Raw genomic sequence first — 16844 nt, 5'->3', positions numbered from 1 at the left:
ATGGTCAGTCAAGCTCATCTTAGATCTGAAGTAGTTGAAGTGCTTTGCACGCACTTAAGATCCCAGATGGAGTTTGGACGAGTACCTTTCCTCCATCGACATTGGCAATGCCTATCTCCACATACCTATCGCAAGGGCCCACCAGCATTTCTCAACATTGCCCTCCTGTTCGTGCTCGATACTGCTCCCAGGATCTTCATCAAGGCCCTGGCGACTCAAGGCGGGTTTCTGCGCCAGAGTCGCCGCTGTTATCCCTTACCTTGATAACCTCTTAGGGAAAGCGACCTCCAGAGGAGGACAATCTTTCCAGTCTCAGGATCACCCTGGACACCTTGAAAAAATTCAGATGGATCATTAACATAAGTAGTAGTCTCTGGGGCCAGCCTAGCACATGGAGTTCCTGGGAATTATTTTTCGACACCAGTATGGCCAGGGTTCTTCTCCCTATGGACAAGATCAGTGCTATCCAAGCCAGAGTGGCTCTACTTACACAGGATGCTCCAGTTTCCATTTGCTTCTGCATGAAGGTGCTGGGCAAGATGGCGTCGGCCTTTGAGGCCATCCCCTATCCCTAATTTCACACAATGCCCCACGCATGCTGGGACAAATTCCAGGATTTCCTGGACGACCAAATCCTCCTGCCCTACAGGTATGTCAAGATTTGGTCTGGGAGATAATGCTTTTAGTCTAGGACACAAATCTAAAATAATAGCTTTAAATAGGTCTTACCTTACTGGGAAATTATGATCTGGGTTAATTCTTTCCAGTAAACTATAAAGCTGCACAGAAAGTAAACAAAAAAATTAGATACACTGTTGTTAAGTATGAATCATTTTACCAACGCAGGGATTACAGAGTAAGTATCTGCATTACCTACAATTGTAATTTTTATATTGTCTTCTTAAAAAGCCCACTAAAATAAATAACACCACGTAGTGAACCAAAAGTACAATACCGCTATAGGGTGTTAAATTTAAGAAAGTCTGCTGGTATCATAGGACGGAGCTAAATCTTGGAGACTTTGGCTACCAGGGTAGTACTGCATCATTCACCCCTCATACAAGACATACAGATTGTAAACAAACACTGTCTTCCCATAGTCCCAGACAGTTTTGCAGAATATAATAGGCTCTGTTCACATTGGTGTCTAAGATTTTGCAGGATTCATGATGGATATCTGTTGTGGTCTGTTAGACATATGCATATATTGACTTATAATGGGTCGGTCAGGTATCAGTTGGTTTATTTTTTGCTGGATAGAACAGTGCAGCATACTACACTAATCTGACAGCAACAAGCAGGAGAAACATCATGGAAAAGAACCATAGTCTGAGCTTAATACAATTAACTATTTATAATATGGAGGACATTAATTTCTACACAGCAACATAGTGATGTGACAACAATGTTTCTAACAATCTTCCTTACACAACTGAACTGAACAAGGTGGTCAAATATATAAACAGATGGAGCAGGCTGCACAGGCGGGTACTGTAGTCATAATGGGAGATTTGAATTACCAGGATATTAATTGGTGCCATAGTTTAGCTTCAATTGCAAAGGGGAGAAATTTCCTCAACTTGTTGAAAGAAAATGTTATGTGCCAGTTTGTGGAAGACCCGACTAGAGGTGAAGCTCTGTTGGATCTGGTCATTTTTAATAATGCAGATCTTGTTGGGAACGTCAATGTTCGTGAAAACCTCGGTAACAGTGATCACAATATAGTTACATTTTACCTATACTGTAAAAAACAAACGCAGGCTGGGAGGGCAAAAACATTTAATTTTAAGAAAGCCAATTTCCCCAGGATGAGGGCTGCGATTCAGGATATAGACTGGGAAGAACTAATGTCAAATAATGGAACAAATGATAAATGGGAGATTTTCAAATCTACTTTGGGTAATTATAGTGCAGAATTTACTCCTATAGGTAACAAGTATAAACGACTCAAATTAAACCCCACATGGCTTACACCTTCTGTGAAAGGGGCAATACATGACAAAAAAAGGGCATTTAAAAAATACAAATCTGAGGGTACAGCTGTAGCCTTTGTAAAATATAAAGAGCTTAATAAAATCTGTAAAAAGGTAATAAAATTAGCAAAAATACAAAATGAAAGGCAGGTGGCCAAGGATAGTAAAACAAATCCCAAAAAATTCTTCAAGTATATAAATGCAAAAAAGACAAGGTCTGAACGTGTAGGACCCCTAGATATTGGTAATGGGGAGTTGGTCACAGGCGATCAAGAGAAGGCAGAGTTACTAAATGGGTTCTTCAGCTCTGTATATACAACAGAAGAAAGAGCAGCTGATGTAGCCGGTGCCAGTGCTGTTAATATATCAGTTGATATACTGAATTGGCTGAATGTAGATATGGTCCAAGCTAAATAAAATAAATGTGCACAAGGCCCCAGGACAAGATGGGTTACACCCTAGAGTTCTTAAGGAGCTTAGTTCACTTATTTCTGTCCCCCTCTTCATAATATTCAGAGATTCTCTAGTGACTGGTATATTGCCAAGGGACTGGCATAGGGCAAATGTGGTGCCTATTTTCAAATAGGGCTCTAGGTCTTCCCCAGGTAATTATAGACCAGTAAGCTTAACATCCATCGTGGGGAAAATGTTTGAGGGGTTATTGAGGGACTATATACAGGATTATGTGCCAAAAAAATAGTATTTGTGACAGCCAGCACAGTTTTACTAAGGACAGAAGTTGTCAAACTAACCCGATTTCATTTTATGAGGAGATGAGCAGAAGCCTAGACAGAGGGGCCACTGTGGATATAGTGTTTTTGGACTTTGCAAAGTCATTTGACACGGTCCCTCAGACGTCTAATGGGTAAATTAAGGACTATAGGTTTAGAAAGTATAGTTTGTAATTGGATTGAGAATTGGCTCAAGGACCGTATCCAGAGAGTTGTGGTCAATGATTCCTATTCTGAATGGTCCCCAGTTATAAGTGGTGTACCCCAGGGTTCCGTGCTGGGACCACTATTATTCAACTTATTTATTGATAGAGGATGGGATTAATAGCACTATTTCTATATTTGCAGATGACACCAAGCTATGTAATATAGTTCAGACTATGGAAGATGTTCATGAATTACAGGCAGATTTAAACAAACAGTGTTTGTTGGCAAATTAAGTTTAATGTAGATAAATGTAAAGTTATGCATCTGGGTACTAACAACCAGCATGCATCATATGACATAGGGGGCGCTACACTCGGGGAGTCACTTGTTGAGAAGGATCTGGGTGTACTTGTAGACCATAAACTAAATAACAGCATGCAATGTGAATCAGCTGCTTCAAAGGCCAGCAAGATTTTGTCGTGTATTAAAAGTGGCATGGACTCGCGGGACAGGGATGTGATATTACCACTTTACAAAGCATTAGTGAGGCCTCGTCTAGAATATGCAGTCCAGTTCATAGAAAGGATGCCCTGGAGTTGGAAAAAATACAAAAAAGAATAACAAAGGGGCATGGAGAATCTAAGTTATGAGGAAAGATTAAAAGAATTAAACCTATTTAGCCTTGAAAAAAGACGACTAAGGGGGGACATGATTAACTTATATAAATATATGAATGGCACATACAAAAAATATGGTGAAATCCTGTTCCTTGTAAAACCCCCTCAAAAAACAAGGGGGCACTCCCTCCGTCTGGAGAAAAAAAGGTTCAAGCTGCAGAGGCGACAAGGCTTCTTTACTGTGAATCTATGGAATAGTCTACCGCAGGAGCTGGTCAAAGTAGCTATAGTAGATGGCTTGAAGAAAGGCTTAAATAATTTCCTAGAACAAAACAATATTAGCTCCTATGTGTAGAAATTATTCCATTCCCTTTTCCCATCCCTTGGTTGGACTTGATGGACAGGTGTCTTTTTTTGACCGTACTAAATAACTAACAAAAGTTTTTCAGTTACATATCGGTAGAACTGGAGCCAGGTAGCCAGTGCACCCAAAAATTTGCTGCTAATGCCTAACCTTTGAGTTTGTTTATTTTTTTATTGAAGGCTATGGCTGTTTTTATTGCCTGGCCACATAAAAAAAAAAAAAAAAAATCTATCTAAATGTCTCCTGAAGTGTTTTAACTGGCTCCTAAAGTCTACACTAGTTTGTCTAAGCATGCCTTTAGGCAAAAGGCAAATATTCACTTCAAGGAGTACATGCAAACAAAATATATCAAAATACAGTCCGGTCCATAAAGGGTAAAAGGTTGGGCTATACATGGGTTATTGCTTCTACTCACCTCTTGATGTCGGTTTCCTTCTCGAATATAAACACTTGCCAAGTTTGTCACTATAAACGTCCATAACTCTTGGTGCGTGGTGAGCTGTGAAGAGACAGTCTGTAAAAAAGGAGTCCTCAAATGGAATTTACCAGATCACAAACAGTATTTATGAAAGTGCACATGATGGCCAATTACAAAGAAAATGTGGTACATGACAATGCGGTGTACATTTTACATATACTGCACTATAGACCTGCAGCATAGACTTATAGCACTATAGGTGATATTCCATATTAAGGTATGTCACAAGTAATCAGCAAGAAAAGAAAAACCTATATGTGACGGTCTAAAATTGAGGTACAGTATGGCTCCATAGAATTATTGGTATCTGTGATAAACATCTGTGTGCTTGAGGCATAATTCTCACATTAGCAAACAGTAAACTCACCCTCAGTGCTGTCGTGAACTGTGCTTCTGCGTTATCCATACAGTTTACAGAGATACAGTATAAACCCTGTAGTAAAACAAAAATAGAATGCATGCAGCCATAAGAAATGTGGATGTAATTTTAAAAGGGAAACAAGCAATAAAAAAAAAACAAAAAAAAACAGAAAAAGAAAAATTTATGATAAAAAGCTATGATTTCTTAAACATGTTGGTTTGCGCTCTATACACAGATACAATCCATGGGTGAATCGATCACATCATGGGAAATATCTGTGTGTTCCTTTCCAAAAAAGAAAAATTTATAAATCAGACAGACAAAATTATTCACGTGTGTGTATATAGGAAACACAACTAAGTGGTCAATACTTACCAGCAGAGTGTGAAGTTGGGCTGCATGGTTAGAAAAAAGCCTGGGTGACTGCTGACATAATTGACAAACTTGAGAGATCTAAGAGAACAAAAGAAGTGAAAAGTAAAGCAATGTGTCAATCAATTCTATAAAAAAAAAAAAGAAAAAAAAAAAAAGGGGACTGCAAGCTCCTACATTCCATCCTTTACCTCTTGTAAGGCTGTGGCTTTGTGACCTGTGACCAGACGGCACATGATTATGTGCTCCAGAAGAATTACTTGGAAGGAGGACAAGATTGGACTGCTATCCAGCACTGCAGTAGGAAAAAATGTCAAAGGTTAAAACACAAAATAAGTCATTTAGCCTGTGGTGCATTGCAGCTATTTGCGGTAGTAACTGTCAGATGGTGGCTAGGTGCGAACTAAGCATGGTCATCTATTGCCATATTAAATTTAGAGTCACAATAAAATTTCTGACTAAGCAAAGTGGTGTATGAAGGATAACAGGATTTTTTAAATACTCATCGTAAAATCCTTTTCTTGTCCAGTTAATTAGGGGACACAGACCGTGGGTATATGCTGTTGCCACGAAGACACTTTAAATTATGAGATAAAAAAAATATATATATACTACAAAGATTCACTCCTCCTACAGGATATACTCTGCCCCCACACACAGCTATTCAGTCTGACCGCAAGCAGTTGGAGAAGTAGATACAAGGTAAGAGAAGGTCAAAAACTAACGGATAGCCATAAATGCAAAATAAAAAACAAAAAACAAACAAATAAACAACTTTGAAAACAATTGGGTGGCAGCTGTGTCCCCCCCCCCCCCAATGAACTGGACAAGAAAATGATTTTATGGTGAGTATTCAAAAAAAATCCTGTTTTCTTGTTCGTTACATTGGGGGACACGGACCGTGGGACGCCCTAGAGCAGTCCCCAGGGGCAGGAATAGATCACAGGACATGGTCAGTTACTTCACAGATGCCTGCAAGACCTTGCAACTCATGGAAATGTCTGCAGAAGCAAAGGTGTGCACCTGGTAGAACTTGATGAAAGGTGTGCAAAGACCATGTGGACTGAAGCACCGGCCTCAGTAGCAAAGGAGGGAGCACTCAGTGGATTTTGGGGCCTTATTTTTATTAGAATATATTTTAGGCACCATGTCGGGTTTGAAGGGCTCTTGTGGAAATCCCTCAAAAGTGACCCCATTTGGGAAACTACACACCTCAAGGAAATTATCTAGGGGTACAGTTAGCATTTTGACCGCACAGGTTTTTTACAGAAATTATTGGAAGTAGGCCGTTAAAATTAAAATCTACATTTTTTTTCAAAGAAAATGTAGGTTTAGCTAATTTTTTTTTTCATTTCCACAAGGACTGAAGGAGAAAAAGCACCGTAAAATTTGTAAAGCAGTTTCTCCCGGGTAAAACAATACCCCACATGTGGTAATAAACGGCTGTTTGGAGACACAGCAGGGCTTAGAAGGGAAGGAGTGCCATTTGGCTTTTGGAGCTCAAATTTAGCAGGAATGGTTTGCGGAGGCCATGTCACATTTACAAAGCCCCTGAGGGGACAAAACAATGAAAACACCCAAAAAGTGACTATTTAGGAAACTACACCCCTTGAATTCATCTAGGGGTGTAGTGAGCATTTTGACCCCACAGATGTTTCATAAAATTCATTAGAATTGGGCAGTGAAAATAAAAATCCTTTTTCTTCAATAAGACGCAGCTTTAGCTCAAAATTTTTCATTTTCTCAACAAATAAAGGGAAAAAAAAGAACCCCAACCTTTGTAAAGCTATTTCTCCAGAGTACGGTAATGCCCCATATGTGGTCATAAACTGCCATTTGGGCACACCGCAGGGCTTAGAAGGGAAGGAGCGGCATTTGGCTTATGGAGTGCATAATTTGCTGGATTGGTTTCTGGGCGCCTGTGGGACCAAAACAGTGGAAACCCCACAGAAGTGACCAACTTTTTGGAAGCTACATCCCTCAATGCATTCACCTAGGGGGTGTAGGGAGCATGTTAACCCTGCAGGTGTTTTGCAGAAATTAGTGTGAACTCGATGTTGCAGAGTGAAAATTGGATTTTCTCCATAGATATGCCAATATGTGGTGCCCAGCTTGTGCCACCATAACAAGGCAGCTCTCTAAATTTTATGCTGTGTTTCCCGGTTTTAGAAACACCCTACATATTACCCTAATATTTTGCTTGGACATTTCACAGGGCTCAGGAGTGAAAGCGTACCATGTAAAATTGAGGCCTAATTTGACGATTTACAAAAGTATTGGTTCTCAATTGCAGGGCTCAGATGTGAAATAATAAAAAGAAAGTGACCACATTTTAGAAACTACACCCCTCAAAGCATTAAGGGGTGTAGTGAGCATTTTCACCCCGCAGGTCTTTTCCATAAATGATTGCGTTGCGGATGGTGCAAATTAAAAATTTATATTTTTCCATATATATATGTCATTTCAGTGGCAAATATGTCATGCCCAGCTTGTGCCACTGGAGACACATACCCCAAAAATTGTTAAAAGGGTAAACTGCTGTTTGGGCACGCTGTAGGGTTCAGAGGGGAGGGAGCACCATTTGGCTTTTGGAGAGCGGATTTTGCTTGGTAGTAGTTTTGTTTGAGTATTGCTGGTATTTCAGTTTATAATGTGGGGGTACATGTAAGCTGGGCAGAGTATATCAAGGGAATAGTCAGGTGGTATAATAATGGGGTAAAAAAACCATTAAAATAATCCATAGATGTGTGTTACGCTGTGAAGCAATACTTTCTCGACAGGCCGGTGTCGCACTGATAAATGCCCTTCCTTATCCTCCTTTTGGTCCACACTTCACACCTTTGCAGTTTGGGGAACTTTGCTGGGAAGTGTTGTCCTGGTATAATACGGGCACCGTCGTTTTTAGAAGATATTTTTGGGCTCTCCTCTTCCTGGTTCCCTAATTTTAGGGCCTTGATAATTCGCCTCTTGAACCAGAAGAAACGTTCCCCTCGGTCTGGCACAACTGAATATTTTTTAGTTCCTGACTTATTGGAGCCATAACTAATTTTATTTTTTCATAGACGTAGCGGTATGAGGGATTTTTGTTGCGGGACGAGCTGTAGTTATTATTGGTACCATTTTGGGGTACATGTGACTTTTTGATCGCCTTTTATCCTATTTTTTGGGAGGCCAGGTAACCCAAAAAAACTCAATTCTGGCATTGTTTTTTTATACAGCGTTCACCATGCGTTATAAACTACATATTAACTTTATTCTGCGGGTCAGTCCGATTCCGGTGATACCTAATTTATAGCACTTTTTTATGTTTTACAACGTTTTGCACGATAAAATTACTTTTGTAAAAAGAATGTTTTTTCTGTCGCCAAGTTGTCAGAACCATAACTTTTTAACTTAGTCGACGGAGCTGTATGAGGGCTTGCTTTTTGCGAGACGAGCTATAGTTTTTATAGGTACCATTTTTGGACACTTTTTGTTCCAATATTTGTAGGGAAAAGTGACCAAAAAACAGATTCTTGTATAGTTTTTTAAGTTGTTTTTTTACGCTGTTTATCGTGGGCAATAAATAATATATTTTTATAGCTCAGGCTGTTACGGTCGCGGCGATAGCAAATACGTATGGTTTATTATTATTTTTTCAATAATAAAGGACTTGATAAGGGAACAGGGCAATTGTGTTCTATTTTAGGACTTGAAACTTATTAGGTTTTTAAACTTGTACTTTTTTCTTTACACTTTTTTTATACTTTTTTTTTCAAGTCCCACTAGGGGACTTGAAGGTCCAACCGTCTGTTTTGTTTTTTTTTCCTAATACATTGCACTACCTACGTAGCGCAATGTATTAGATCTGTCAGCTATTCACGGACAGCAAGCCGATTAGGCTTCGCCTCCCGACGGGGCCTAATCGGCTTCCGTAATGGCAGAGCAGGAGGCCATTGTGTCTCCTGTTGCCATAGAAGCAGTCTGAAGCCCTGATTGCATGACAGGGCTGGCGATCTGCTAGCGCAGCGATCGCTGCATCGAAGGGGTTAATGGCAGGGATCGGAGCCAACTCCGGTTCCTGCAGTTACAGGTGGATGTCAGCTGTAACATGCAGCGGACATCCACCGCTGATGACGCCGGCTCAGTTCCTGAGCCATCTTGCCGGCGGCTACGGAAGCCGTTCTGGGCAGACCGGGGCTCCAGTATTAGGCCTCCCGTTGTCATTGTAGCCACCGGAACCCCGGTAATTTCATTGCTGGGGTTCCGATGAGCTGCAAACACCTTAAATGCAGCGATCTAAGCTAATTTCGGTCCCCGCCATTAGAGCCAGATGTCAGCTGTAAGATACCACTGACATCCGGCGATTATGGCACCGGCTCAGCTTCTGAGCCGGTGCCAAACATTTGGCGTATGGATAAGGCAAAATGCGGGAACCACTAGCTTTCCATGGCGTACCCATACGGCAAATGACGGGAAGGGGGTTAAATACATTTTAACAGGCATTTAAACATGCAATTAAACCTACTTTTGAGCTTTTCCAGCTGCATTAGAGCTTTATCTGTGTATTTCTGAGCCTTCTCGAGATATCCTGCTTGCATGGAGTGCATGACTGTCACCTGTTGAGGGGAAAAAAATAAAAAATTATCACAAAATACATAAAATTAAAGAGCAGAGAAATTCAAGCAGAGATAATAAAAAAAATAGCTGCAGAGAAATTAAATGGGTTTTGGTCATGAATAACTTATGACATTATATATATTTATATGCCATAAATATAGGATTGGTGTGGGGCTGACCAATGCAACATCCACTCTTAGCTGAAGTGATGACATCAGAATGTGCCAATGTAAAGCTATACAAAGCACTACAGGTGTAATCTCTCCTAGTAAAACGAATATGGCTTTGATAACCTCATCAATTTTCATTAACAGATCAAGTGTTGAAGGGGAACAAAACCTAGAAATTAAGGAGGGGTTCAAGTAAACACCTCATTTTTCAGACTTAGGTTTTCTGCTTTCTTCGAAAATCTCTTAAAATGGTTACAGAGAAAAACATGGGACCTTCTCTTTTAGCCCTTTAGATGGGAGACAACATGACTAATAAAGAAAAATATATAGTCCTAAGTGCCGCTAGTAGTTTCTCATTACATTTAGTGACAAATTTTGGTCCAAATGGCTATGGAATCCCCCTTCTGCACCTGACTTAGGGGACAGATTCCTTGGTCTCTTGTTGTTGGACGAGGGGTATGGCAGTCACATTATGGTATGTTTCTGTGTGAATGTAATTATCCATGCATCTGCGTAAGCTTTTCATTATAGACATGGGATGTTCATCACTGACAAATAGGAGGTTATAACATTCCCTATTTGGTCCATGCCAACATTGCATTCGCCTTGTACAGCGAATCAGATGCAGCCTAAGGCCCTTTTCGCAAAGCGTGTATTTGAAGCGTTTTTCAGCGCAAAAAATGCATGATTTAAGCTTCTCATTGACATCAGTGGGAAAGCGCATTGTTAGTGCGTAGAGCGCGTTTTTTTATGCACGCGTTGTGTGGAAAAAAAAAAAAGAAGCGCCAGGGCAATTCTTTGGCAAGTAAAATGTTTTAAAAACCCTCCCAATTCCTATAGTCAATGGGAGTCCTAATTATGCTCCAAAAAAGACCACGTTAAAACACGATGAAAACCGCTAGTGTTTGACACGCTTATACATAGTTTCTGGGTTTTTTAGCGCCGTGTGAACAAGGCCCTCCTATTGTAGCGGTCTGTCGAGTAATGATTTTTTTTGTTTTGTTGTGTTCTGTTTAACATTTAAAAAAACTGCAAAATAAAATCTTTTTGGAAAAAATAAGTAATGGTATGTTCTAAGGCCCCGTACAGAGTTTTTTTTGACTCAGTATTCCTGAGGCAGATTTTGAACCGCCTGCATGTATTTTTACACAGCATTTTTCGCCCACGGCCATTGAAGCTAATGCAAGGACCGCAGGCAAAAAAAGTCACAAAAAAATGCTCAGAAAGTAGCGAGACAAGAAAGGACATGCCACTTTTTACCCCCACAAGCAACCAGTAACCGTCCGGGGGAAAAAAAACGTCTCTGCCTCCACTTAAAATATGATTCAGACGCAGTTTCCGCTGAAAATGCAACGCCAAAAACCTCTGTGTGAACTGACCCTAACTGGTGCATGAGCAGCATGGTACGCAAACTGTACAGAAACCTACAAATGAGCACAATGGCAAAGGAAAGACGCTATGCAGCTTTTACAAATGACAATGCAAATACCTTATAAGCACATTTACTTTTACCATTTCAGACTTACCAGATATACTAGAACACACATGTGCTCTTTAGGAAGCCAGTGGAAAAGATCAGCCGGATTGCTGGGTAAAATTTCATCATCATGAAGAGTGGAAATGGTTTGGATGCATTGCTGCAGTTGTTTGAGACATGGCTTCACACTCTTCACCTGCAAAACAGCCACTCAATATAAAGTATACAGAAGCCTGAAGGGAATATCTACTGGATTTACAATGCCCTTGGAGAAGCAGTATCTCATTAAATTATACTACCCTAGCAAAACCTACGACATACCCATTCATTAGAGTATTCAGATACTCTTGGATTTTCCTACACTGGATACCGCGACAAACTTTCTCAAATAGTTTCCTACACAGCACATAAAAAAAACTAAAAAAAAAAAAACCTGAAGCTTTAAATGAACATATACTATTTAAAGAAGCACTTCAAGAAAAAAAAAAATGCTTTACCTATATAGCACAGCACAGGCTATTATTAAATAACAACATAGAGGCTCTTGTGTATTCGGTGTGTATACCTGTATTATATTTAGTTTAGTGTGCCATTAATGGGTTGTTTGCCACCTTGGTACCTTGTTTCCCGATGTGGTTCCCTACTGCAGCCTACATTTCCCATCATGCCTCTGGCTTTATAGAGGGGGCAGAGTCTTATCACACTACACTTGCTCTGCATCTAAGTGCAGCAAGTGATAGATCACGGGCCTAAACTTCTGTACTCATTGCAGTGTCCGTGTATTCCTATGTGATGCAGCGTCAGCCTGTCTCCTGCTTGGGATAGCTCTGCAACATACTGCAGAACAGCCGTCTCCTAACTCACACTGCAGAGTCTCAGTGTATTTCTATGTGATACAGATTAGGTCGGTATCCCCTCCCTCCTGCTTGCGATAGATTTCTCGGTCAGCTCTTACAAGCAGGAGGCAGGGATCTCATAGAAATACACTACTCTCAGCACAGCACTCACACAAAGTATAGACAGTAAGTGTGAGTCAGGGGGAGGGGGTTATAACTGCAGCTAATCATTGTATAGACTCACCTATCACTGCACTCCTTCCTGCTACCTTAGATAAGGTAGAAATTCTCTCTTCAGGAGCACTATGTGAATGGGGGACATACAGAAATACAAGGAGGGTGGAGCGGGGTGGGAGGTGTCTCAGTGCTGCCAGGAGGCATTTGATTGGTGATTATGTAATCCGGTAGTTCCAGGAGGTAATTTACATAGGTGTGTGACACCTCCTGTCTACACATGAGAGAATGGTCTATTTTGGTGGTCAGACTGAGATCACATGACAAAGCTGCCCATAATGAAAGGGTTCAAAATATATAGATGCAACTGAGATGCGAAAAAACAAAAATGACACTGCTAGAACATTGCTGGTAAGTTAGCATGATATGTGCAGAATTCTTTTTTTTATTATTATTAAATAATATACATGGTGATGAATAGGGCTTTTCATGTAGTCAGGAGATCTAGGTTTCAGGGGTCAGAGAAATGTATAATGGGGTTGGTACTATGAACCATACCTGTCCTGCATCCAAATAATGCGTTACTTGTAGAACCAGGAAGAAAACCCGTAGGGACTCCTTCTGAATGGGATTGCCCTGCCAATTCTCCACAATCTGTCCACACAGTGTCAGCAGAGGGTGTACTTCTTGTAGCTTTCGCTCCATCAGCAAAAGCTAAGGCGGAAATGAAAGAAGCATCTATGCCATTAGACAGTTACAGATTGTCATGCTATATATTATAAACGGCTAGCGATATGAACAAGGATTTGTCCGTAAAAGTTGCAACTTCATAGCACATTTGCCACACTGAGGGGGGTATTTATTAAGACTAGCGTTTCATATACCAGTCTTAATAAATGAAGTGCTTCTTACTCCAGAATGCTTTAGATTAAGAGGCACAAACCTGTTAAGAAATTAGGCGCATCCGGCCGTCTTGCGGGTCAAAAAGACAAATCTAAAACGGAGCTTTGCTCTATAATTTACGCCAGTTTCTGGTATCAATTATAGTAAATTTGTCTTGACAAGGTGACCCCTCCCCTTCTCATAAGGCCCACCCACCTTAACAAAGTGAAGCAAGCATTTGATAAATTCTCTGCTGAATGTTTAGTAAATATATTAGACAAAGGGTACCAAGTTATTCAATATTCATATTACCAATGTACAACTGTCCACTTAGCCTCTCAGTCAATTCCATTTGAACACAGTCACTGAAATCAATTTCTCATTGAATACAGCTAGACTTGATTGCAGCCATCACTTCTAAGACTGGGTTCACATAGTGTGTTTTTAGCATGCGTGCTTTATTTTTGTTGATGAACTCCCATTAGGAGACTTAGGAGTTTATCTACCAAAACAAAAAAATGCATGCTAAAACCGCAACAAAACGCACCACGTGAACCCAGTCTATAGCTGGGCCTAAACCTAGACACTTTTTTTTTTTTAAGATATTTTCAAAGGAGTCAAAAAGCTGTCCATTGGAATGCTTTATCACTCACACTACAAAAAATAAAAAAGTCTAACCCCAGCCTTAGGACTCTTGTACAAGAGAGTGCCACTCGGGCAGTTTTTCACAGCATCCGAGTGGCACCCGATAGTTTTCCCAGACCCATTCACTTCAGTGGGTGAATCAGGTCTGTTCCGCGAACTCTCCGATCCGTGTAAAGATAGAACATGTCCTATCTTTCCACGGCTCACGGGTAGCAATTTAGGTTGTATTAGGTAGTGTTTGGTTGCAACTATTAAAGCTGGTGCACCTAGTTATTAAAGCTGACCATGCACATTAAAAGAGGATCTGTCACTAGTTTGGTAATACCCTATTTCCTAGATAATCTAATGGGCGCTGTCACACCGATAATGCTAGAGAAAATTGTGTCCCAAAACATTATTTTGAAAGTTATTAGCTTTTTTCTAAATATGAAAATGAGGCTATACTAGCCAAGTGGGCGTCAACACCAATGATTCTCCTGACGTGGAACTACCTCACAGCCTCTGACACTGTCCTATCAACATGAAGCTGCTTTACTCACAGTGTGAGACTGAGGCTGGAGGGAAGGGGGATCACTTCAAATAGCCATATCACTACAAATGGGTATAACCAGTTAAAGACAGTCGGGAATGGCAACCGTATATATGCATATAATATAAAGCTTCCATTTCCGACCGTGTTTTCAACTGGTGATACCTCCGGTAGTTTCACAGCCAGAACTGCGATCCTGGTGTCATATGAAAGATTAGAATCTCATCCACAGCCGAAGGTAGAGCGATCCCCCTTCCCTCCAGTCTCACACACGGTGTAAAGCAGCTTCATGTTGATAGGACAGTGAAAGAGGCAGGAGAATAGCTGGTGTTGATGCTCACTTGGCTAGATAGCTTCATTTGCATATTTAGAAAAAAGCTCATAACTTAAAATAAACGTTTTAGGACACAATTCTCACTAGCATTATCAGCATGACAGCGCCTATTAGATTAGCTAGGAGATTGGTCATTACTAAACTAGTGATAGATCCTCTCTAAATACCTGTTGGCCTCCCTCTTTACAAAAGATAGTCAGCAGGTTCATCCAACTTTTCTCTTATATGTATGGCCAGCTTTCAGGCTCTCTAAACAAAATTATGCATTCTTTTAAAATCTTATGGGTTTACTTTTGTTTTAATTTTTACAATAAGACATGTATTTGCTTAAATGTAATAAGCCATAATAGGACAAACATAATGCGTAAAACACACAGTACATAGAATGCAATAATTTGTCTGCCTGCTGGAAGCGGGAGAAGGGAAAGAAGAAAAGAGGGGGAAAAAAAAAACAAGAAAAACCTCATTTTTTTGAACATTACATTTTCCGTACGACAAAAAAAGTAATAAGGTACCATCTGGAAAAAAAACTTTTTTTATATACTCACCATAAAACCTCTCTTTCTTGTAACTATAAAATAGTTAGTTCCTCTGACTCCACTATATTATGCCTACCTGCACTGATCAGTTTGTACCCCAGCAGTAAGAGAAGCAAAACTAAACAGAATAAACTTAATCTGAACCTCAAAAATAGGGGAGGGAGAAGTGTCCCCCAGTAAACTACTAAAAGAAAGATTTTACAGTGCGTATAAAATATCCCCATACATATCAGTGGAGGACACAAATCATATCCTAAGCCAGTCCCTGGTATATTTTAAAAAAAAACTAAAAAAAACAACAAAAAGGTAGTAAACGAGAAGAAAACAAAAGCTAAATGGACTTGAGTCACCACCGCTTGTAGTACCTTGCAATAGAGGTCATCAGCTGCTGATGCAAATGAGCTCACCAATCTGGAAAAAGCAGGAGCAGAAAACAGTGTAGTGGCCTTGCAAACCTGCAGCGCTGAAGCATGGTGGCGCAATGTCCATGAAATACCAACTACCCGAGTGAGATGTAATTCAGAGTGGGGGATCCTTCCCTTTTGCACAATATATCTCACAAACAAGCTAGGACCCTGATAGAAGTCAGCGCAACTATAAAAAGCCACCTTCCAGGATAGGAAAGGCAATGAGAGATCCCTCATAAATCCAAAAGGTAAGTAGTTGGTTACCAAGGTAGGTGTGGCATTGGCCACTTGTACCTGAATCCGGTGTCCCACCAGGAGAGGTTTCCAGTGAGTTAGAGAAAGATTGCTCTTTGCTACAATATCTAGATCGGCCAAAACGAGTTCGGCCGAACCCGGTGAAGTTCGGTTCGGTTGTCCGGGTTCGCTCATCTCAAAGACACTCCATTTGGATGTTTGGAAACAGAAAAGCACGTGGTGCTTTTCTGTTTACATTCATCCTTTTGACAGCTGGTGCGCGAAACAGTCGGTTCGCACGGAAGTCCTTCCGTGCGACCTGCGTGGTTTTCACGCACCCATTGACTTCAATGGGTGCGTGATGAGCGAAATAAGCGGAGATATTGAGCATGTCGCGCTTTTTGCGCAGCGGACAAACGCTGCACAAAAAGCACGGACTGTCTGTACTGCCCCATAAACTTGTATTGGTCTGTGCGTGGCGCGTGAAAACCACGCGGCCCGCACGGACCCAATACACGTTCGTGTGAATCCCCCCTAAAGGAAAGATTCTAACTAATTACCAAACTGAAACAAGTCAGTCTCTATTGTAATCGTAAGACTCACCAGGTTTTTCAACTTTGGATGGGGCTTGTACGAGAAGGTCATTCAAATAGGAGATTACCAAGACACCCCTGAACACTGAAAATAGGGACATGTAAGTACGCGTCCTGAATGTCTACTGATGAAAGGTAATTTGGTTCCATCTGGTTCCATCGACTCAATGACTGGTCGAAGAAACTCCCTACAAAGAGGGTGCAGATGGACAAGGCAGTTGAGGCGAACACAGGATTAGTTGAGCCTTCCCTTTTTTGCCACTAGAAACAAGTTGAGCAAAAACCCTTGGAGGAGTAACTGGTACACTCAAGCCCTGGCCTAGGGAGTGCAAGGCCAGGGTGAAAGCTGAAGCAAAAGAAGGACTGGAAGAAACACTGATTA

General features: G+C 40.7%; 1 protein-coding gene across 4 annotated transcripts in view; it reads right to left on the bottom strand.

Annotated features, from left to right (window-relative positions):
• The window catches only part of MAU2 (MAU2 sister chromatid cohesion factor), a 43958-nt gene that overhangs the window by 13294 nt on the left and 13820 nt on the right, over positions 1 to 16844 (bottom strand). For 2 of the 4 annotated variants that reach the window (XM_075825495.1, XM_075825497.1), the window contains 8 exons: positions 12858 to 13013; positions 11339 to 11485; positions 9551 to 9641; positions 5235 to 5338; positions 5047 to 5124; positions 4678 to 4743; positions 4248 to 4346; positions 730 to 779 (listed from right to left, as the gene is read on the bottom strand). In XM_075825495.1, coding sequence (XP_075681610.1) covers positions 730 to 779; positions 4248 to 4346; positions 4678 to 4743; positions 5047 to 5124; positions 5235 to 5338; positions 9551 to 9641; positions 11339 to 11485; positions 12858 to 13013 — 791 coding nt within the window. The remainder of the gene's footprint in view (positions 1 to 729; positions 780 to 4247; positions 4347 to 4677; positions 4744 to 5046; positions 5125 to 5234; positions 5339 to 9550; positions 9642 to 11338; positions 11486 to 12857; positions 13014 to 16844) is intronic. The other 2 variants (XM_075825496.1, XM_075825499.1) reach the window with 1 other exon arrangement.

The sequence above is a fragment of the Rhinoderma darwinii genome, chromosome 1, assembly GCF_050947455.1.
Source record: "Rhinoderma darwinii isolate aRhiDar2 chromosome 1, aRhiDar2.hap1, whole genome shotgun sequence".
Taxonomy (NCBI): Eukaryota; Metazoa; Chordata; class Amphibia; order Anura; family Rhinodermatidae; genus Rhinoderma; species Rhinoderma darwinii.
This window is presented reverse-complemented; position numbering and strand designations above follow the sequence as displayed.